The 25,909-nt window shown below is 31.3% G+C and overlaps 1 protein-coding gene across 5 annotated transcripts in view; it reads right to left on the bottom strand.

Moving 5' to 3' along the window:
• Nucleotides 1-25,909, bottom strand: part of Eph (Eph receptor tyrosine kinase) — a 742,432-nt gene that overhangs the window by 41,744 nt on the left and 674,779 nt on the right. For all 5 annotated transcript variants that reach the window (XM_067049151.1, XM_067049149.1, XM_067049150.1 and 2 more), the window contains exons 4-6: nucleotides 11,168-11,453; nucleotides 9,178-9,323; nucleotides 5,440-5,674 (exon numbers count right to left, since the gene is read on the bottom strand). In XM_067049151.1, the coding sequence (XP_066905252.1) occupies nucleotides 5,440-5,674; nucleotides 9,178-9,323; nucleotides 11,168-11,453 (667 nt within the window). The remainder of the gene's footprint in view (nucleotides 1-5,439; nucleotides 5,675-9,177; nucleotides 9,324-11,167; nucleotides 11,454-25,909) is intronic.

Genomic DNA, 25,909 nt, shown 5'->3' with positions numbered 1-25,909 from the left:
TTATCTATAATAATTTTTCAGGTAATAATAATTATCTCTTAGTTTAGTTATTACCTTATATTCGGAAGAAATTCAATATTTGACAAAAAATATAAATAAATAAATGTACACCAAAAGATGAACATATTTTATTTATTTATTAAATAAATCAAATGGTATCCTTGTTAAGTCTCAACACTCTTTATTACATCAACAGTCCAACCTATTTTTTTAAAACTTTAATCCTAGATTAAACTACACTACCAACTATTTGATAGACAAAACTCAGTTTCAAAAGAATAATTTTGATAAAAATAAAATATTTGAGATAAAATAAAAATAAAATAAAATAATATAAATAATAAGGGTTTTAAACAACATAGTTTATCGTAGATGTTACTTGAAGAATGGAGGGTCAGTAAAGAATAACACGCTCATCAAGTAAACTTATTTTCCATGCTAACGTTTCGGCCATATCGTCCCAATGATGAAAATCATCAGCAAAATTCATTCTGAGTTTAATCAAAGAGATTTTTTAATTATACAATGAAAACATAATTATTTGTGATAAAATATTTTTAAAAAAAAGTAACAATGAAGGAATACACCCTATTTCGTTAAGTTACATTGACACTTGCGAAGTTCTTTAAGAGTCAAAAAAGAATAGGATTATTCATTTGTTTTTTTTTTTTGGGGGGGGGGGATTTTTGAGAATTCAAAACTTTACTAAATGCAAGATGTTTATAATGATAAATATATAACGGCGCAAATATGTTCTATTTTACCGTTATCCTAGAATAGAAAAATACTTTCTTCGTATCTATTCCTAACAGTAAACGCCCATTAAACTTGTTCAGCGTACGTGGTTGATATCTTCATCCAAGATATCAAGGTCAATTGGGATACTTCCCACTGGAATAATAATATGGTTTTTCATCCGGACGGCCTTGAGTTTGTTTTCTCATATTAAAACGTGTTATCTATTAGATTAAAATAGAATATTCATGTGTAACTCATGAACTAACATGTATTTTGGATTACATATTAATTATATTAAATATGTTGAAGTCTAGATTGAAGGTTAATCCGTGGACATTAAGACACTGGACTCTTCAAATTCCTACCAATGTTAGATAATTGGTAATTATTCCATTTAAACACAAATAATACCAGAGAGGACGCGTATACTAAAAACGATTCGTAACTATAATTGTTATCTATAAACTCAAACAAATCCGGACCATCCAAAGCTTTCTATGTAATCAAGAACGGTTTTGAACCCAAAAAATCCTAAATTTTAATTCTCCACATCGTCCATTGACTTTCTAAAATACTCACAGCAATCATCAAAGTTCAATTTGAAAACCACTGTCAGTATCATCTATAAACTTAATATTTAATAATATTCTTCACGGAAAATAAAAATAAGTTTAGTGCATGGAGATCACAAACAATTTTTGATAGAACAATATTTTTCGAAATATACCCATTTGTCAAGAAAGTGAAATACATAAGTACCTCTTTTCTAACCCACCAATCTCCTTAAGAATGGGAGAGGGAGTGATTCAGAGATTCGTAAGGAAAATCGTCTTCAGTAAATGCGTCTACTTTTTAAAAGTTAGAAGATATAAGCCGATATAAAAAGTTGATCCAATCACTTACTGAGTCCGGGACCAGTCATTTAAGACTTTACCAGGGTTGACGGAAGATAACAAAAATTTTACGGCGACCGGAACACAAATAGGATGATAGAGGAGCAGAGCAGACAGTAGGCAGTTACAGGAGACCCCGAGGGGATACACACCCTGATGACGATGGAACTTTTCAGAGCCGAAACTTTTTAACGACCCTTCTGATGGTCATGTTTTAACGACCCGCCTCATTATGACCCCAGGAACGGTATTAACAGCCAGCGAGGCTCCTAGAATTTGAGAACCTCCGATCTTACTTACCTTCAAGGGTCTTATGAGGTTATTTTATTATATATATATTTTTAAGGAAACTTTTACACCTTTTGAGAGTGCCGTTATTCCTCTTTATTTAACATCTCATAGAGAGAAGTAAAATGTAGAAAATCCTCTCGTAATTTTTTAGTCCTTGCAAAGCTTTTTCATGATTAAGGACTTACAACTTTCCAGGGATTTCGTAAAAGTAGTCTCCATTTTGTTTTACCTTCATTCCTTTTAACTCCAAAAGGCAACACAAAGATAGGAGTAGTGAATTTATTTCGTTATCATATTGTAAGCAGTTTTTAAGTATGAGGATTTTCGAAAGAAAAAACTTTTAATAATTTTTCCTTCATATATTAAAATTTTATTGAATCGAATTTATTACTGATACAGTAATTTTTAATTTTTACCGTATAAATCATAATAATATTTATAAGTAATTTCAAAAACACTTTCAAAATTTGAATAGTTATAAACAGTGTTTAGTAGTTGCTAAGCCGGAGTAGACGGCTTAGGTTTTTAGTAAGATATACAACAAAATAAAACAAAACTTTTCTCAATTTTATCTAAATGAGTTTACTTCAACGATCTCGCCCATCTTGATATTCTATTGTATAATTCGAACAAGAGGAAAAAAGAGAATAATTTTAAGAAAACCTACAAACTTATTTGACATTCATACTTTTTCATCTCTAAAATAACCTAAATAACACTAAAAATTTACACATAATAACTGGTATTTTACAGTTTAAGTGTGGTATTTTACAGAAATGTTTTCAAAGATAATTATTTTTATTTTTTTTATTTGTATTTAGAAAAACATTTCATCAATGCAAAAATATATGTGACTATAGTCTGGGCTCTTATAAAATTTTAAAAATTAAAGATTTTTTTATTATTTGATATATATTTGTTTATTGCCGAATCGGTATAGAAGGCCTTACACGGTTATTTTAGAACATTTTGATTTTCTTTTAACAATTGAAAGGCATGGGAAATGGTCACGTACCCCGAACTATTAACTTATGCCATATTTTTTTTATAAATAATAAAAATAAAGAAAAATAATAACAGTTATGCAATTGTAAAATGAAAAAAAAAATACTGACAAAACAACTAAAATGAAAATAATTAATAAAATAAATATCAGACTTTCAGATTTTCTGTTTAATTCTCAGATTCTGCCTCGTATAGTAAAACTAAATCCGGTCATTCAGAAATAAATAATAACTGTTGGGCCATAACGCTCGAGTATTTAGAATAAGAAAAGTAATAATTCTCGGATTTTGTTTCATCTCCTTTTTTTTTTTATCAACTTTTATTAGCACTCATAAATAATGTTTGATTTTCAAAGAATGTTACAATTTTATTAGATAGCTTTATGAATGCCAGATTATTAGTACTTTATCGTAAAAAAAATATGCATGAACAACAAGGCTCATTAATATTACTAGCGAACCGTTCCGTTGCGAATCATTAATTTATAAGTTGGAAAAGCCTTGACTATCCTGAAGATACAAAACAGTACTATCCCTTGATTATGGACGTTCTTGACCTTTTTCGAAAGTAAAAGGTTATTGAAGTTTTATGACTTCCTGGAAAGAGTAAGCAAAATAAGTTTTACTGCTCAAATCCCAAGGATCTGGTGTACCATCTCGGCTAAGAAATGAAAACGGACAGTTAGTGGGAAGGGGGCCAATAAATGCCTCGGCAAAGCTATTATCTTATGGCTCTAAAGCAAACAACCCATAGGTCCTTGATTAAGACATCATTTGAAAAGACGGGGAGGTTTTTGAAGGGTGTCTGTCGAAGAGAGAGTTATTAATTGCTTGCAACCCAGTCAGCGCATGCTCTCTGCTCATTCATATTGAGATGGAGAGAAATTTTTCCCGCTTAGGCCTCCTATCAAAACAAAGTCATTTGTTCCCTTCTCAACGGTTAGACCTATCTCGGATATATATGGACCCCTTTATGTCCCTTCTTCTATTATGTTTGTTCCTATAATAACACTGTACTACCAAGTAGCTTGTCTCATTTCTTTCGTTCCATAGTCTTTAGGAAGAGGAATGTTATTTAAGATTCATCAACGAAAAACTTAAATTAATTTCTTTCCTAAGTAAATTTCATTGATGTTATTCATTAATTATTACCAATCATACTAAAAGATTAATAATATTAATTATGACGTAAGAACACTTGTGGTTATAGATTTTTCATATAATAATATTTAGTGCGTATGCACTAGTTAAAAAAGTAAATACAATACTTTCCTCAACCACTTTAAATATCAAGGAGATATATTTGGAACTCAATGATAATAATCGATTATTGTGATTTATGAATAACCTCCCACACCAGCCTTGTGACAGTATTGTTTGTGATTCGGTCGAATATTCATATAAGTGATAACATAAATAATAAATTGCTTAGGATACTTAGATAAAAATAAATAAATTAAAAATCATATTTATATTTTTTAAAGCTTTTTTTTTATTGATAAAAATAACATTTAACTTACGAATTAGGAATCAAGATTGAAAAAATGTAAAACAAACCAAAATATTGAAAGAAAAATTAAGTATAGTGGAAACGTTTTATTCCTTCGTGAGAATAACCTGCCCGGTTAAGCTCCGCCCACAAGGTCCTCCAGTAACTTTTCAAGTAGTACATACTATGATCACTAACTTTTTTGACCAGAGAGGAAATGAAAAAATATAATCAGAAAAATTTAGACACCACTGACGTCAAGGATAAACAAATCTAAAAATTAAAGAAATAAATTTGGAATATTAAAAAATCTGTTAAGTTCTGATTAACTTTCAAAGCCAAGAAAAACTTTTAATATTATTAATAAGACAATTAATTAATAACAAAATTAATAAGTTGTGTCCAATGATATTTGTTTATATTGATTTACTTTGATCTGGAATACGAAATATGTGTGCTATCTTCGGTAGGGGCCTTATACTGCACAGCTATCGTTTAGATGTACATTGTGCAGTATCGATTACTTTTAATGCATTTTAAGAAGTATTAAAAGCATAATTACTACTACAAAGAATAATAGTGATTTGGGTAATATTTATTTTGATCCTTGAGAAAATTATGCATATTTGCGAAAATATGCGTCCCGAGATGTAATAACTATTAACTTTGTTAATACTGTAAAACCAACACGAAACTTATAGCTTAATTAAATTTTATTATATTTCTTTTAAAATACAGTTCAATAAATATTATAATATGGTATATACAAATAATAAATTTAAATTTTACGGTGTTCATAAATAAGAATATATTAATGTAAAATTTACCAAGTTTAATATTATTATTTGTTTTTTTGTTTATTTTATTTGTATTTTAAATCTGAACAAATGAAAATTTAGCATTGACCACAGATATTATTGCATTGCCATTATAATAATTTTTAAACTCCAGAAATACAATAATAAAATTTCTTTAATAAATGTGATTATGTGTTACAATAAATTGTACTATTATTAGTACTCACCACTGCAAGACTGCTTCTCAACGTCAGCTTCGAAACCTGGTTTGCACTTGCATCCTCCAGCTGGAAGGTACCACTTGCCATCTCCCTTGCAGAGGTAGGTCGGGGTGTCTATCTCTTCGGCGTTCTCAACGCATCGACCGGTCGCCTGCTCTATGAAGGTAACTTCCCGACCTGTAGGCGTCGTCGGGAACTTGGCGAAGTTGATGGTCACCTCGGGGCAAGTGATGTAGTATACCTGTAACAAGAGAGGGTCGTAAGTCGACTTCTCAGAGCGGATGTTCGTACCCTGAATCCTTAAGTACGGAAGTTTGGACAAGGAACTAATTAAGGATTTCCGTAGAGAAAATTAGCATTAAACATATCATGGTTTCGACAACGATCATATTAAATTAATAATATAATTAATGAAACAATTATCATTGGAGAATACTTGGCAAAAATAATTGGAAAATTAAATAATTCATGTTCAATGGAAATATAACCAATCTTTGACTGGATACCACTACTACTACTGAGTCAGCCAAAACCTAAGATAACGTTGGCCATCCCAATTTTCAGAATGCAGGCCACATGATTCCGCGCTATTCTCTAGTCAATTAATCCACTGCCCTTTTTGGAACGTGGAATTTCATTTTCGACAACTTAATGACGTTTTTCTATACGTTGTCCGTAGTAGAAAGTAAGACTCTTGATTTTTTCAGATATATTTTTCAGGAACTGACTAATTTTAACTGAGATACAGAAGCATTAAAATTATTAAACATTTTTAAGTATTCAAATCACGTATTGGTTTATTTCACATGATCAAAGATAAATATTTATCATTATAATTATTCATTTTATTTTATATTTATCAATTTAATGTAAGTTTTTTTTATTTAATATGTATATATGGTAAGATAAAATACAATTAGCCATTACACCCATTGCCCCTGAGTGTGTATTATTGTATTGTGGTAGATTGGATTATTTTCAATAAAAGATTTTTAAGTAAGAAAATTTTTGAATAAATTTGGTTTCAATTACGGTTGCAGATTTTAAGTAACAAGCTGTTATGTATAATTTTTATATATGTATATATTGGTGACGTCACATGTCAATTTAGGTCTTTTTGAAATTGTGAAGGAAAAACCAAGCGGGTAAAATGAAACAAAAAGTCAAGACAACAAAGTTTGGAGATACGCCAGTTTACCTTTGCTCCGACGATATGTGTGGATCATGAGGAAAAATTTAATTCTATAATCAGTAGAGTTCACCAATTTAATTTACTCGAAAACGGAACAGTAGTTAATTAGTAGTATTTATTTCACGACTTATAAATAAATTTGTTCGCCAAATAATAAATAAATTAATTGTTAACCATCATCAATGGACTAAACCACGCCGTGGTATAAACCACATCATATTTATAGCGAAAACATGAGTATCATAAGTAAATAAAAATTAACAAGGAGCCATAAATTAAATTGGTTCGGTCAGTAACTAAGGCGAAGGCTGCAATAAATATGCTGTAGAAAAATATGACCCCTGTAAAACCTAATGTGAGGAATAAAATTAATTTCTCTCCTAATGAGCGACCCTGCAGCATTAAAACAAAGGATTGCCGACAGCAAATAATAAATTATTTAGCTACGGTCATCACTTTTAAACGAGAGTCTAATTAAAGAAATTATTTCATAGAGAATTTTACGGCTATTTAAAGAACTCGGGTTTGTAATTAATATGATTCTGTCCAATCAAAACACTAAGTAGTTTATTAGATCCGGAAGCTATATATATTGCATATATTAGAAGAACCAATAGATATAATTAATTATAAAGGATCATGGCTATCTTAATTAGCTCTATCTAGCTCCTTTATGGCATTCTTTGTGATTTTCCACTGGTGTCATTTGCTTTTCAAATTCGAAGGCCGAGAGAAAAATCTTGATGGAACCGGCTATAGGACACGAGAGTTGTTTTAGCTCAACAAGAATAAAAACAAACAAATTATCCATAGAAGGCGAAATACGCCATTAGAATAATTAGTCAATTAAACTGGGCAATTAACTAAAACATGGAAAACCTAATGTTCATGTGATGAGCTAGAAGGTAAATCAATTTAAAACGCTATAATTGGAAAACATAAGAAAACAAATATTAATTGGCATAGTAAATGGAGGGAATCGTAATGACAACAAAAACTATGACACAACCACCGTTCTTGATTTTAATAAATTAAATTTTGGAGAGAACCAATTATTATATATATAAATTTATTTTAAATCTCGTTAACGTTTCGGCCAACCTGTCCATTATAAAGGATAATCTTAATTTTCTTAATTCTATTTATATATCTTTTCATTTTTAGCCCTGATGAACACCTACTTTATGGGTCGAAACGTTGGAAATGAATAAATAGTCGATATTTATTTTTTCTTCCTCGTTGATCGTAGCCCAAACCGACCTTTAAATTTACATATAGTCAATCATCAATATAAATTTAATTTCATAGCCTCACACTAAAACTAAAAACTTTGCAATCTATTCTGCCCAAATATAATATAAAACAGTCAAATAACCAATTTAAATTTTCTTCCATCCAAAGTAACATAGAGTTAATAAGTTAGTCTGGAAGTAGTATATAAAAATTAGCAGTTAAAAGAATTGATAGAAAATAAAATATGTGACAAAAAAAGTTAATCGGCAGTATTATAGAATAGGCTGCAACTTTCTTAGAAAATAATGTCAGACTTTGAATTTGAAAATTAAGATTGTCCTGGATAATGGGCAGGTTGGCCGAAACGTTGAAGGTTTAAAATAAATTAATAGAGAATTCAGGCTAAATGTATCTATTTCATTATAATTGATAAATAAAAATTATGATTAGATTATTGTCTATAACTTTATTTTTATTTTAATGCGGCGTTTCAATCCAAAACCAGTCAAGTCCATTTCTCAATTTTTAGATATTGATATATTTCACCATCTTGTTAATTGATTATTAAGAGGCAAATATTTTTCAAAAATATTTAAATAAGATGTGGTTTTAATTGTTTTTGAAATCATTTTTCTTATATCTTGTGACTCTAGTAGAATGATATAATATACTAGTAAAAAAAGTAGATAAAATATTATGTACAAATAAACAAATTTATGAATTTATGTAACAACAAAAAGAAATATTATCAGAAGAGTATTTTTTAAAAATTTTAATCATTGAGATTTCGTTACTTCAGTACTTCATACTGCGGAAATTACTTATAAACGCTATTAATAGAGGTATTATTTACAAAATTGATTTGGAAACTGGGAAATTTCAGAGAACAGCTCCCAAAACTCCGGTAAGTTAAGATATCATACAGAAATTGTCGAAAGTTTTAGACTTTACTCCCACCCTAATAAGTTGCAAGGGTATGTAGCTACTTTAATATACAAGATTTTATTTCTTTCTTTAATGTTATGGACTCAGGTGAGGACAAGAAAGCGAGGAAGCTCTATGTTAGTATTTGTGAATAGAGCTTTTTTTATTATTATTGTTACAAACAGAAATTTTAGACAATATTACTGTTAAAAAATGGGGTAAAGTCAATACGAAACCATTATCAAATCAATACATTTACACAAAGGCTAAAACAACAGTTTTATCTAGAGATAGGGTGCGACCTATTTCCTGTATTTCTGCAGACGTTTAGAAAATAAATCACTGTAATACCTTTCTATAAAACAAATAAAATGGTTAATGGTTTTGTTAGATACCTTAATGGCTAAAAGCGAGATGCAAGCCCCTTGATCTCTGAAGGCAAAATAAACTCCCTTCTTAGTGACCGGGATGGACTTCACTTCGGTGTTGATGATCACCTCGGTGTTAGTGTTGAACCTTCCCTCTCCGGCTGCAATCCGACCTGAAAAATGCAAGTAGTAAATTAATTAATTGACCAAAACAGTGCATCGATAATTAATAATGTTTATAACTATTATAGTATCATAAATTCAAGGACCTGATCCTTAAGTCTTTCGAGTTCATTTATAATATTAAAATAACAGCAAATTCAAGTTAATTAATTAAGAGCGTGTAACACAAAAATTTAAAAAGGATTTCATGGAAATCTCAGCCTCTAACTTAATGAAAATATTTAATAGAATAAGCTGTCGTACAGATTAAATGTTAAATGAAAAGTTAACAACTTAATATGAGTTTCTAATATGCCTTTCTCTAATCGGTTTCAACTAGAAACGTCTTATTTCATAAACATAGCCTTACACTCATGCCTTTAAATGAGTTTCTAAATGGAATCCTAATCCAATTATTACTTCATACCGTGAAATGACAAGCTAGATTACTCTAGAAGACAAAGACGCAACTCGTGTAGTCTCCATATCCAGTGACGAAGAACATGGGCCAGGCCGTAAAAACTTGCACAAGACAGCATTTAAGTAAGGCGACCTTTAGTGGACGAGGGGTGGCGATGTCTAAGGACACAAACGACAGTGTCCCGGACTGCTATCTGGAAATGGCATTCCTCCAGTGCTTTCTTAATCAGCCCTTCGTGTCGAACACCGCGTGTCCTCGGGTTGGCACATTCAATAGACCGGTTTTGTTCCTCTGAAAGAAAGTATTGCGACGGAGCCCCGAATTTCATGGAACAATTGCGGAGGTTGTGTGAAGAATTAAAATGCTACAGAGAATTCAATTAATTTAAAGCAAATAGTAAAAGAAAAAAAAATGCTCATGAAAGAACAAACAAAACATAACCGATGTCACTCTGGAATAAAGGCTTCGTAGCGGTTATGAGATGCCGTAACCGTTATATTAATCATAATAAAACAATACCAGTTCATCAAATATATTCACTTTTAAAGGATGATTTATATGTGGACTATAAATTCCATTCTATAAGGAAGAAGGCTAAATTAGCTCAGAGATAGTAAGGCCACGAAGGTAATATTTTTTCTTTTAGATCACACATGGATTGACTCCTTCTAGAACAATAAGGCGTACGCCTTAATAATCTACGCAGTAATAATATGCCCTTTCCATAGGTTGGTCTATCGTGAATAATCACAACTTCACTTGTTTGGCCTTTGGGAATTCATTGTACATATTTGTTTTCTTTATTTTTATTTTTTTTTCCAAAGGAGGAAGAAAACGAATATCAGCTAAATACATTTCAGGTACAGGTGACGGTAGGTAAAACATATCCAAGTTGAGTTACTATGAGTCCGTTTTGACATTACTCTACAGTAGGAAGAGAAGTGATTAATTTTGGAATTCCTACGAAACATATTTTAAGACCAGGCTATAGGTATAACGCAGAAGAATAAAGAGCAATAAAGAAAAAATAAAGGTTCGGTAGACTAAGTAATCCTTAACAAAGGAATTTAGTACACCTGTTATAGATGGTTACAAAGAACCAAAGGAGTTTCGAAACCACAGGCATATACAACACGCAAGGGATACACAGATGCTTATCTATGCGTGATGAACCTGAACAGTAGCAGGTAGCTTGCGTGTAATTGGGTCTATAGAATAATAATAGTAATAGGGTCTACATATGGTACACATTTACCTAAAAAATTATCTTTCAAATAAATGAAATTTTGTTTGTTCAGTAGTGCTTCTCAGGTATTCAAAACAGATTATGGACAATCAATTTGAACAACTGTTCAATACTTGTCTAGTTTCAAAATATTACACGGTAAAGTAGATTTTCTATAAAATATAAAAATGATAAAAATAGGAACTAACCAATAAGCTTGTAGGACTCTGGCTCCCAGGGCGGTGGCTCCCTGGTGGCAGCATCGAACTCGTAGTACAGGAGAGAGAAGGTCTCCTTGCAGGAAAGGGCGTTCCCTGGGAAAAGGGAACAGTCCCGGATGGTGAACTTGATTTCGATGTAGATACGGTTAGCGTTACCGCGCTCGACGAACGGGGTCCACAGCCAGTTGTTCACGTTGTTGTAGGCCACGTCGCAGACGACGTAAGAACGCCAGTTTATTCCCTTCTCGAAGTTGGTGAAGCTCTCCTCGACCCACTGAAACATAAAGAAATCACAGAATGAGTAAAATATGAATATTATGAACTTCATTATCGATAAATTTTTAAAATAAAATAAAAGATCCGAACTAGAACACTATAACTACTGACAAATTTGTTTGTAAGGTAGGTATTTAAAAATATAATTTAGCAGGATGAGTTAGTAGTGACAGTTAAAATGAATTAGAGAAATTAATATAATTAAGTTGATTAGAAAGGCTGGAAATATCCTGAAAAGGACCTTATTTAACTAATAAATAAATTATTGTGATGAGTGAGTCTATTATTGGCATCTTCCGAGGAGAAACAGATTAAGTAGTTAAGTATAAATATTTAGGAAGCGCCAGTTTTAAAAAGAAGAAAGATTTGTTTCCCTCTCTAATAATTACTAAAATATATTTATTAATAGGGAAAGAGCGGCTGCTAGTTGGAGCAGATCGGACAGAACGGGACAGGGATATGCAAATGGTCGGGCGCGGTATCTGGGTGCCGGGATCAGGCAGCTCGGGTCCTTTACTTATGGTTCAAGAATCCATTAGCTCCAAATTGGATGTTCAAGATGGATTTATTGCCTCTGGATTCTGATCCTTTAATATAGCCATGAACTCATTCTAAAGTGATCCTCCCTCCGTACGCTATTATTTATTTTTGTCGAAAATATTTTTGTTAGTATAGTGTAACTAATTAGCATTATGAGTTATGGTGGGCATGGTCCTGAGGCATGATAACCACCAGTTATATTCATTTTGATTTCTTGTTTTTATTCTACAATCTTCCCTCCTTAAGGCATACAGAGGTCTATAGTACACTGTTTCATCTGATAACCTTTGTGAATCGCCAAATACTCCATAGATTGATTTATTCATATAACGTAGGGTAGTGGTTTCCAATCTTGTTGTATCTTCACTTCCCCTATTTATAAATATAATTGTTACGTCTTCCCTCTACAATTTTACATAAATACTCATCTGATGTTGTAACTCAGGTAAATACTACAGAATAAAACACCATATTTTGTATAAATATACATCAATAACTTTGTTTTTATTATTATAAGTAATATTAATTTCAGTCGTTCACACCGGTGTTCTGCGAATTTCCTCAAAGCCTAGATTATGTCGCCGTTCTCAGTGCCATTCCAAACACTGAACGTGATCGACACCGTATTTGGAACAGTTACTGCAGAAAAACGGTTTCATATTAGTAAAATTTTACAAATGACAATAAAATTTTTAAAGAGTTTGTTAAAAATATAGAATTTTCTTTTAACCCTATCCAGAACGTAATAATATTTTCCGGTGAAAAAATATGCTTTAATCTGCTGTCATAGTAAAAATTAATTATGAATTATGATTGGTTGTCCGGAAATCCAAAATCAGCATATTTTTATACTGCAAACGCTATCCATTCTTATTTCGATTTGTCAAAAAAAATAAATAAAGAAAAAAGAATCGCTTCCAAAAAATAACCAGTTTTTGGAAGCGATTCTTGTGACTGTAAATAAGAACTTTACTTCCTTCTATTTCATCAACAGGATTAATGTTTCAAAACTTAATATCCTGAATTTTAATTTATGCTTAAACGCAGTGCGTTTAGATTTCCGCTTTCTACATCAAACAATAATTTGAGCCCGATGCATAGATTATACTGAATCGATTATACAGATTCCCATAAATGAATAATTAAATTTAAATTAAATGATTCATTTTTAATTACATAATGATCAAACAATTACCCATTAATTACGTCGATTAAAAAAAAAAAGAAAGAATTTTTTTCTAATATTTGAAAACAACCCCATGAGAAAAAAAAGAGACAATTACAAGTATAATAAAATTACTATACTTAAATAAAATATAAAAATCAAATATTTTCTATTGAATTACATCCAACGCAGTATATCAATAGGAAATATCTTTTAATTTTATTTAAATAAAATAAAGCTGCTGTGTTTTAAAATAGTTTTACAGGAGTGTCTGTTTCGATCTGTTTTATGGTTGTTATTTTTTTTTTTTGCCTTTTAATATTGGTTGTATTCAAACAAATAGAATTTAAATTCTGTGTGTGCGAGATTGTAATTAAGATGCGAGAATGCATTTAAGAAGAAGGAAGATACCTGGATCAAGTGAATATCATACTAATAAGCGATTTCTGAGCCGCACATCTCGAATTCCAACTCCCAAGATCAACATAAATCCGTAGTTGATACGTAACAGGTAGCGGATGTGTCGTTAGCAATTTTTGCAAGAAATCGAAGACGACCAGACAGTTGTGTCATATTACATACAACACAACCTGGTATCCAACTCAACTCATACATATTATGCGTGCTATGAAGTAATTTTTAAATTTTGTTCTACGATCTATTTACGTGAATAAATATTTATTAAGATTTGTGAATAAATGTTTGTTTATTTAGTTTAGATTATCAAAATATTATAACCTAAAGTAAATATTATTATATGGTTTTATGCAAAAATCAAAATCAATCCTGAGGAGCTCGTTCTTGTTTTTTTATTATTTAACAACACCACATGAAACGCAGTAAAATTAATTTTTAAATTAAAAACAGGTAATTTCTAAAGGTTATACTAAAACGAATAATTTTTATAAACTGTTTAAATTTCTTTGGCTACTGTCAAATTAGGATTGAATATTAGGATTGACTGATGATAACAATTAGTTTATTGTGATTTTAGTTAATTTTTTTATATAGTTTAGTTAATAAAATACTGTAGTTAGGACTTCTAATAAAAGACAACTGATAAACAGACACACAAATTTGGAATTGAGTCTAATGATTTTTATTTATTAACTTATTTACTTGGAAATTATAGGGTCAATAAAGAATAAGAACTAATCAATATATTTAAAAACAAAAATTAAAATTCTATATGTATGTATAAATGAAATGGATTTTTTTTTTTGCTTTTGCAAAACAGGGATAAATATTTTTTTAAATTATTTCTAATATTATTTTTAATTATACAATTTTATCTTTTTTAATTATTATTACTAACTGAATTTAAAACTTGCAACAAATGAAAGCCAGGATGCAAGAAGGAAGGAATGATGACGGTACATTGCGATCTGACGTGGTACATAAAATATAATTATTAGAATAAGAGAGAAATGCCAAATAATTATGATGTCTACAGGCAGTGCCACCTCCGCACATATCTGAGGCTGTGCTTACGCCTCCACTGGCCTCAGAAGAAAGCCGACTATAAGAATTATCAGTTTTAAAACTATCCTTGCCGGACGGGTATTAAAATCAAGCTGACACTCCGATGCTCTGTGGAGATAAGGCCGCGAAAACCTTTGTTCTGGCGATGGTTATCGTCCGAGACAGTTATAAAAAGCGAGCTCGTGTGTCTGTGCGGGGGTTGTGGATATGGCAGAGGTATAGCTCTGTCTGCAAAGGTCAGTCACTGCGCTGCGTCTCCTAGTACTGTTTGTTTGGGCGCCAAAATATGCAACTCAATGAATATATATAGCACTATATTATCATTCCTTTAAATTTTAACTATCAAACAATAAATTCAATTAGGTTTGACTACTAAATGACACCAACAATATATTCACTATAACTACTCTTTATTTCAAACTATCAATTATTTTTGATAGTTATTTGCACTAACAATCTTTATTTGTAAATAACTATCAAACAATAAATTTCAATGACGTTTTAGAAAAATAATAATAGCGGATATTAATATTATTAGAATGATATATAAATAATTAATATAGTAGTTAAATTTCTAAAACATCCTTTTCTAGGACTTAAACTAAACCTCCTAAAAACTCCTTACATGGAATTCCTATACAAGCTAAAATGACATAAAATTGCGCGCAGATTTCGATCACTTTAACATTTATTTGTCAAATTTTTAGTTTATTAAATAACTGCCTACCCCCAAATGTGACCATAACATCACTACCGGCCTGCAGTATGGAAACTAAAGTTTTCCTCGACATGATGTCTCTCTCTAGCGCCTACGAATAATCCTATTTACGCCTTCTTCACATTAAATACCTTATTATTTCATAAATTATCTCTTCATAAAAACTGATTCGAATTCTTCACTGGATAACAATCTTATACGACACTGTAATTAATGGTAAATAATGTCACTCAAATATTAAATCCCAGCAAATTATATCATGCGAAAAAAAATTATGAATTACAACAATGTTCCGTAATAAAAATTTAATCTTGGAACCAGTGCTAATTACTTGTGTCCTTCTACTGAATATTTTACATGTTATATTATAATTTCTTCCAATAATTTTAACTTATGGATTAAAGAATTAGTAGAGAACGACTTATTACTGCGTTGTAATAAAAATAGTTTAGTTTTACATAATATAAATGATTTTTCTTGCAAAATTACATTCTAATGATAGTTTGATTTAATAATAATTACTTATAATAAAAATAGTAGAGCTTGAATTATTTTTATCTTAATACTCTTCTTGCCGATAAAAGAAATGCTTCTAAAGCTAAATATATCGTGAAACGAACCTAGATTTTTTAGAAATGAAAACCTTTTAATCCCCATTGGCGTATATCTGAAAAAACAGCAAATAAATAGTAAAAAGAAAAATAAGCGAATATAATAAAAATACATAAATTTATCTAAGACTAAAACATTGACGAATGGTGAATTCAAATCAACTCTCCGGCTCGAGTAAGACGTTGTCTGCAATGTAAATATTTAAATAAGACGTCTGAAAAGGTAAAGGGTGTAACAGGCACTTAAAGACATCTCCAAGAAAATGAAAAAATATCGAGGACGGCTCAGGATAAAGAAGCTCTTAATATTAATGGAACATCTGGAAGGGAGGTTTGTAACAACAAATGAAAATGGGAGCTATCTGTTCAGATCTAAAGTGGTATTTGAAACAAATTGTCTCGAGGGAAAGACACTCCTTCATTCATGCGAGCCTTGTTCCAAGAGGCAATGACAAAACACCACAAGGTTGGAAGAGATCTTGGGCAGAGATAGGGCAGTGCATTGCTGCGTTCGTCCATGCACTACTCTGGAATGTCCTCCTGGCTCTTTATGATCCCGATATGGTTTTTATCTTGCGCTAATGAACATATCTAACGGAGAAAAATGAACATAAAATACATTATGAGATTTAGTAGATTCAATGGAATCCCGATTTATTTGCTGAAACTGCATTCTCAAGCGGATACGAAAAATTCTTACGCAGGTGATAGAAGGAATGCACTCAATTTTATAACCCTTCATCAATAAAAGATAAATACAACATTACTTTATAAATCAATCGAATAAAAATTCTCTTTACTACCATCATAACGCATTTTTGTTATTAAAGTTTATTTTTATTTATTGTTGCAAGTAGAAGTGTAATTCGTTAAATTTTATTTCGAGAAGTTTAAGTTTAATAGTGATTCCTTTTTCATCATTTTATTAAATTTAATTATGGAATCCTTTGACAGTTTATTTAACCACTGTTATAAGTTTTTATTATTGGTTTCATGAGAATAGTCAAAAATATTACTCAAATGAGCTGAAATAGTTTACTTATATTTAAGTAATTAGGTTAGAGACTAATTCAAACATTTTTAGCTTTATAATTGCTGTATTAATTACGTTTATCTCTAGGAATAATAAAACCATGAACATCAGAAAAAAATATTAACAAGAATGAGACATCACATAAATTCATTATTTAATTAATCAATTTTAATTTTTTTCAGAATTAACATACAAGTTTAAACACTAACAGTAAATTATAGTTTTTCCATATTTTTTTTTTATGACATTCTTACAATATAAATAAAATTAAAAAAGTTTACTTCTTTTTATCACAATAATTATTGCACGAGGTTTTATATAACTAGGAAACAACTTCACTATTGAATCATAATTAATTAGTACGAAGAAACCGAAGCTAATTATTTTATTTTTAATCATAACACGAGTTTTTTGTAGCATAAATTTATGAGCCAGTCAGATAATAAATTCATGTATTTATTGCAATATTCATATAAAAAATACATCAACACATTAAATATAACGAGGTCTACATATTTCAAACCTTCGTTTTTGTTTTAATCGACAATCAGGAAGACTCATTAGTTCTGAGCAGATTAAACTTGAATCGCAAACATTGTTCAAAGGTGCAACCTATTTGTCCAATGATAACTACAATATTGGTTGAGCTAGCCGATAATGAAGAAAGGCTGTATGTGTTAATACTTAATCAAACAGATATAGATAAAGAGGATTCCGGGAAATACTACGCAAAAAAATAGCAAAGTTGTGTAAACGTTACTTTAGTCGAAATTGAGATTTGGGTACAAAAATGATCTAATATGGCTATTAGAAAAACAGAAAACTAATAACCTTTATGATATCTGAAAAACGGACGTTATTATAATAATTTACATAAGATGAAATTCACAAAATTCAAAGATATTATTAACTAATATGTAAATTAGGGCAATAAGAACCTAACGACAGACAATAAAAAGGGTTTTATGTTTGTTTGTTGTTGTTTACAGTCGTAAAACCTTATGGTCATCAACACTTGAGTTGAGTGAAACTTCTCTTGTTTCAGGCTTGGAGGAAGGAGTACAGTGGAGGGAGGGGTAAGCTGGTAGCAAAAGTGAAGCTAAAAAAGATAGAGGTGAAGGATGGACCACGGACGTGGCAGAGGTAGGGTGTCAGCCAATCACTGGCTGCCAATTTAAGTTTAGATTAAAATGAGACATAAATATAAATACTAAAATCTGATGTATGTTCAGCCCAACTGATCATTTCTATTGATGCGTCTTACGTTACGGAGTAAAAAAAACCTTTCTAACTAGAACAGATCTGTCAGATAATGTATACTTCTCTAAAGTAGGAATTTATGGATTTAAAAATTATCTACATCGTCATCCTTCAAGACTGACATATTTCATATATAGATCAAGTTTAATTCAATATTAAACAAAAATTTGAATAGTTAGTTTTAGTTATGGCTACTACAACCCAGAATGTCTTGGGCACAGCGATGTAACTACCATTTCTTGACCAACAATTATACAAGAAAGACGTTATCAGCATCCATACTCAACCACCAGGTTTATTCTCAACTCAATGAATGGTCAAGAACTCTCATTGGATGTACCTCTGAAAAGTCTTTCGACCACAGAACACAGAGCTAGAGAACTTTTTTACCACTGAAGGCAAAAATTTAAATTTTAAAAAACAAAGGAGGTTGTTTTTATTTTTTATTATTTCAATCTTGGAATTTTAGTTTAACCATATACATGCTATTATTTTCGTATCAGATAAAAATAACATGTATGTGCATAATGCTGATAGATCACCTACTTTTCTTTGTTGTTCATAAGTGTTTAAAATTTGTAATCATGAATCTGAAAGTTATTTAAAACACTTTCCAGTGGATAGTCACAGAACGCGGGAGTAGAGCCATAGATCAATAATATTTTTACTCGTATAGGGTTAGTGTCTGCCACAATTCACAATAACCATTTACGTGAATATAGTCGCAATAATGTCTTGATAAATTATTGATATATATATTTTTTTATGTAGGCAAGAAACTTGCGGAAGGTGACGAAAGGTACATTCGTTCCACACCAGAAAATAAGTTTCCCTTCGAAGTTCAGGCCTAACAACCCCTTCCTTCCTCCGAAGTTGTATCCCTCTTTCAGTACACATATACAAAATGAATGTTTCAGGACATTGTAATAACAATAATTAAATTCTGATAGTGATATTCCCGTTATTAGCGAAACTGGAACGCTGTGTACCTTCAACATAAATAGGATACTAAGAGAGAAGGCCGAACTGGATTCATGCTATTAGGATAAGAATTGACGGATCCGAATCGGTGAATGAGCACGCACTGAGAATCCCCAACCGCTAGGCCATATAACTCGGGAGAGACTTACCGGACGCAGAAGAAATACAATAGGATCGGACGTGATATAGTGCCAGCCTATCCCGCCTGCGGTTTTCCAAGATTGAGTGGTCACGACGGGGATGAGGGATGGGTTGAAGAACCCGGCGGTCGCGGGGTAACGAAACCTTCTCCGAGCGACATTCGATTCATCCGTTGACGGACTGCCGGTGTCTCCGGAGGATTTATTGGACTAGCTCACGGAAGTGGATCTTAAGAGGGGACAAAGAGAGAGTACTCAAGTTCCTCTCAGGTTTTAGTTGACTATGCCTAGCAAAAGATGTTAAATAGAGATTCATCCTATAATACAACTCGAATTAGGATAAATAGTGTTTAACGGTTTTCGAAGGCAAAATACTGGAATATTATAATCAAATGTAAGTACTTAATGATGATTAATTCTTCAACACATTTCTACTATGATTATTAATTTTTTTATAGAACATATTAATACACAATGACATTACTCAGAACAATATTTTTTTAGATATATCTATAAAAAGAAAATATTACTTTTTTTCATTATTTAATTTCTAAAATATAGAGAAATTAATGGAAATTTGTTTTCATTTTTACTGCTTATTATTATTATTTTTCCGTATAATCGGAAATAGTTTTTAACCATAAAACGTTGTAGCATAATTTGCTTTACTGTATAAAAATAACTAAATCAATATGTAGGTAATATATACTTAATATACTGGTATATAAATTATACGAGTAGTTCAACGTCCATATTACAGCTAAATACACACATAAATTTTCATGGGAAATAATTTTTTAAGTATTGATTTTTCAAATTTCCAGTAATAAAACCATACTCTTAGTCCAAAACAAAAGTGGCGTATCCGCCAAATCTTGGTTTTTTGGGTTTAGTTGCATTTTAATGGAGTTATCTATTCTCTTTGAAATGCCAATACGACCTGCCTGAATACGCGACGTCACTAATTATATACTGATCAATTGATTTATATCCAAATTTGAATGTACTCAGAAATTTCTGAATTGGTGAAGATAACACCAAATTCGAATTTGATTTTATAAGATTTGTTAAATATTATTTACTTGTTATAATTTATTTTTCCTTATGTAAGGACTTCCTAAATAAATATAAAGTAATTAACAATGCATTATGTCGAGCTGTCTTGGAGAGATGTATTATTTCATAGCCTTTTCTTAGCTGTTAATATGGGGTGTATTCCTCCCAGTTAATATTTTAGGAAACGTTGTATAGCAAGCGAATAGAGGCGTAAGTATGTGAAACAGGCATAATAACATGCTTCATACATCTAATGTAGTTGATGTATTGAAAAGAAGCAGAATTAAAAACATATTTTAATAAAAATTAAATAAAAAAAAAACCCTGACAGTTATCTATTGAGCCCTGATTGAAAACACTTTATCCACGCTATGGGAACACAGGCTATAAGAGAATGGTAGACTATGGACTACAACTCCAGACAGCCACAACCTTTAAAGGCCGCTTCATGGGTGACTGGTCTGGAAGGTAGATCGGCTAGTTGCTCAGGTTCTGGATTCCACTTTTAAGGATTAGTTCGGGTCTGTATTAGGTCTCGCCTACGGCTTTTGCTTTTCCTTTATACTGATCATAACCCAGGTTTAAGAGGGACCAGGGTTACTAATAAACTGGGGTTTAATGAACACTCTGAGGTTATTTCAAAAAGTTTCCCGGAACTAAAAGCGGTCAAATGTGTTCTGGGTATTCACTCCGGATCTCCCGAAATAAGAGTATCTCTCTATTTAACAAAGTAGATAAAAATTCCTCCTTTTATTTCTCGACTTCAACGAAGTTATGCAGTGGACCAATAATATTTTAGTAACTAGTCAGACTTTATAATTAATTTGAAAATAAATAAAAATATAATGATTAATAAAATATTAAACGTTAACAGACAACACGAAAAAACACTTTTTTATCTTTTATTTAGACTTTTTAACACATTTCCCATTTAAAAAAAAATCTAACATACATACATGCCTTTAGTAAAGGCACAGTTAATTAACATACACAGGATTCCTCATAGAAAAAATATAATATAAATAAAAAGAATAAATTAATAAGCGGTAAATAAGCAAATAAGAAACGTCGCCATAAAATAAATAAACATGGTTTTGTTTAATTATGTTGTTCTTTGCTGACCGCACCCCCCGACAAACTTCTCCAATCAAAAAGAATAAATAATGGATAGAAAAAAAAAAAGATCTAGGATCAAATAAATTACAACAAAATCGCACAAATAAGCGATGAGTAAACTTTGGGGACAATTCATGAATAAAATAAAATTTGTATAATAAAAAAAAAAGATTTTTGCCGTGAGACATATCTGAAAACAACCTGGAGAAATTCAAGTAGTAAAAATCCAGGCAATGAATCGCATTATGAAAAATACTAAAACAAAGCGATGAAAAATACCTTACATCAACCTGTAAGGAAGACATCAGGAAACGTCTAAAGAATGTAATAACGGAATGACTCAATCAAAATCGCAAAACAAAAAGCCACAAAGCGGTCTTGAGGATTACTGGTCACATAAAAATAACGGGATGAAAAAAAAGAAGAGCCAGAAGAAATGACAAATGGGTGGGCCAACTACAGGAAATGACTGAGCGCTTCCAGGCCGCTCCTTATCTGGACAGGAGGAATTGTCCAGGCGTTCTGCTAGCGGTGCAGTCTGTCCAGTGGATCTTACGAGGAACAGTGCCGACATTGGTAAGGGGGTCCTGCTGCATAGTCACTGTTCCAACTAGGATAGTGACAATGTTAGCAAGTGGCACGACAAGAAGCAATGGTATCAGTAAGGGAGATGTTCAACGCTAACCATAAGGAAGAGCTTCGGCTAATTGCTAATTCGGATTGTAAATCAAGAAGATGGCTTAGGTCTCTATAGTAGATCCTTTTAGTTTGAAACTTATTATATAAAAACATAAACGAAATGAAAAAAAAACATAAAATGAAAAAATTCAATTATTCAAGTTCATCCAGATTTAGGTATTTCTCATACTGATCATAAGTTATAATTTCTTAATTTTCTAAGGAATCCTTTCTTTACAGCAATGCTGGTATGCGTTAGGCAACTGTAGTCTATCCCATAGCAACATTCGAGAGCAATTCTATTCAAATGAAATAGGTTTTATAAATAATATAAGAAATAAGAATAATATTAGGAACAGACAATAGTTAAATATTTAGAAGCTATTTATTATTAAATATACATCAATGGTTATAAATTTCTTTAAAAACATTAATATCTGCCAGGACTGGTTTAGATACGGTGCGAGGTATAGGTTTAGGCCTCAGCAAGTGTTGCCTACCCACGCACCGGTCCTCTTTTTAATTTTGTTTTAAGCTACTACCGTTTTGGGTAAATTGATAGTCATCATCCGGTGGTTAGCGCAAGCTAATGGGAGGAAAGAGCCGGAACCAAGATTATATAAATATACCAACAAAAAGAAGAGAAAATTATTTTAATTTGACCTAACTGGGGAAAGAACAATGTTTCCCACTGAGCAAATGACATGACAGCTCAGAAAGAACAATGAGGAAAATTGTAACAATGGTATCACTGAGTAAAGACACCTGTGTACTTATGTCGGGTTTGCTAGAGCAGATGTCGATATCGGATGGATTTACACATCTGGTCTAGGATCATTAACATTGCCAGTGAGTTGCCTAGGCGGGATAGGCGTACCATTCTCAAGCAGACAATATATCATTGGGGAATAATTGCTTTTCCAAACCAAACAAGGCCCCTTAAAAGATTTCACGAAAAATTAAATTCAAAAACTGACTCCCATTAATTGAGTTGATCATCGGAGCCGAAGGTAGAATAAAAAAAGAAAAAAAAGGTCCCATATTCATTTAGCCGTGAAGAGAGGTTTGCATAGATTATCTTGCTGCTGGTGGTCTCCTACTACCCTATCGGCATGAGCTCGGCCCAGCTACTAGCTGAGCAGCTTCACAAAGGCTAGCCATGATTTAGGGGCGTTGGCGGGCTGGGTTCGATACCCTCTGCCACCTGCCAGGTTCTGTATGTGTATCATCCTCCAAAGGATGGGTGACCTCTGCGGCAGGAAGGGTACGAAAGTTTCGTCTGTTCAGCTGAAGAGGTGCAGTGGAGGGTACGAATCCCAGTGAATCAAAAGAGGATAACCAGTTAAGATATACCATCGTTTCATCGAGATTGCAGAAGTATTATAAAAACTTGATTCGTAACATAAAGCAGATATCACTAATATAAAAAAAAATAAATAATTAACATCTGAAATCCCTAACCATAAATACAATTGTCTATATTCAGAAAATCTTTAAATTGAATAAATTAATTTTAACTTAAAAATATTAATTTTATGATTTCAGATTCCATCTGAAATCCCTAACCATAAATAAAATTGTCTATAGCCTGAAAATCTTTAAATTGAATAAACTAGTTTTTTTTGGGAAACAATTTAAAGTTCTTCATTAATGACTTTTCGGTTTAATATAAAACCATTATCAATAATTACATACCATCAGTATAGAGCTTAAGTATATTGCCATATATATTCAATTTTGCTTGTTTTTTTCTACAATTTAATGTGATTTTCTATTATTTTTACACTCCCGAAAAAACACCACAGGCTCAACCCTCTATTTGGCAATTTTGTAGGATATTTTTTCTCTTAACCTTGAGATAAATAGTTACTAAAGAAAAAAAAAATAACAACAGAATCAAAATTATTTAACACTAAAGTTTCTTCTTTAACTCAATATTTACGGATAAATAAAGTTCAAGTAGTATGATCAAAATAATGAAAAACAATTAGTAGCTCCACTTAAAATTATTAATTCTATGTAAGCAAAAAACATAATTGTTGTAATAAGAATATTGGAACAAAATTAAATCTTTTATTTTTATTAGGGTGTTAAAGGATTTGTTTTTATTTTTATATATTAAAAGATAATACTAGTCAAAAAATCCTAAAAAGTCAGAAAAAAAAATCTTCAACATAAATAACGATAAAAAAGCCCAAACGAACATATGTTAAAAAATGTTTAATGTAACTACTGACAACTACATAACTCTATTCAATGAACCCTTACACAACACAAAATTATAAGGTAAAATGATACAAGATAAAAACTTATTTAATACATTATAAAACACAATATAATATCATTTCTCAGGTGATAAACGTCCATAATGACAGGTTACCATGTAGAAGAAATATAATAAAAAATATCATTTTAATGAATAATAATTAAGTTTTATAATTTAAACATTTATAAGTTTTAATTTGTTTACTTTAATTGAATCCCATATCAAATTTAAATATTCTTTGGCTTATCGAAACTTTCAAGCAGGATATTCTGAACCCATCAGAACAAGAAGACATCTACCTCGTTGTTCCAAACGACACACGAACCCTTGTTGAATTACTCCAATAAAGAAGACAAAAAAAAAGTTCTGGTGCATAACAAGAAAAAAAAAGATCCAGCACTCTACCTAATTGGTAAGGAGAGACCCTGAAGGATCAGGAAGGACCTACGAGGGCGTAGAAGACATTCCAGAATCCTCTTTACGTATTCAATATCCTTGTCGAGGAACAGAGAATAAATAAAACCTCGAGTATATGGACAGTTAGCCGACATGGAGGGTCACTCCGCTGCATAAAATACTTGTGGTGAGGGAGTAGGTTACCATTTTATGGCGGAATTTAAATTTATTACTTGTGGGGGCAGCCCCTTTTATTGTCCCTAGAATACCTCCAGGGGGGCATCAATCTACGGTTTCATGGTTTCGAAAGTTTTCTGCTGTCCGTGTCGCAGAAAGTTTTATTAAAGCATAAATTGGTTCCGGTCTCAAATCGTGATCTCGGGTGTTCGTAAATTCATTTTAGTTTGAGCAGAGATGGTTTCTAGAGATTGTGAAAAACGGCACGGACCTGTCACTTTCAAATAGCATTATTCCAATGGGCAAGCTGACTTTTATGAATATTATTGTTTATAAGAAATATAGTGAGAGTTAAAAGTGTCAATCAAAGATTCGTAAACATTGCTAGTTAATATAACTTAAATGTACCTACATTAACTCATCTTAAGATTATTTCGACATATTTCGATTGAAGTCCACAATTTATCAAAAATTGTAATTGCAACTAAGTCATTAACGAATAGATTTGAATCTTTAGTACTTAGGTAGCACTCTAAGTAATAATGGGTAGTTTCTAGACACGCCTGTATCACTCAATAATAACATACATCAAATTTACTAAATGTATAATTACGTACAGTTGTAAATACCAATAAAGATAATAAATAAAAAAAGAATCTTTAGTAAAAATGTGTTAAAACCCTTTATTTTAATTATTAATTTGAAAAATAACTCAAAATCCTTAAAAATATCAAATAGCTGTAAATAACTACCCAACCAACGCTTCATTAAATCTGGCACTATAAGAACTGAAAATGCAAGCCAGAAGTAGATATGCAGGAAAATAATATTTTTT

The sequence above is a fragment of the Halyomorpha halys genome, unplaced genomic scaffold (assembly GCF_000696795.3).
Source record: "Halyomorpha halys isolate HHAL.00 unplaced genomic scaffold, Hhal_1.1 Scaffold287.1, whole genome shotgun sequence".
Lineage (NCBI taxonomy): Eukaryota > Metazoa > Arthropoda > Insecta > Hemiptera > Pentatomidae > Halyomorpha > Halyomorpha halys.
The sequence above is the reverse complement of the archived record's forward strand: the minus strand, read 5'-3'. Positions and strand labels throughout refer to the sequence as shown.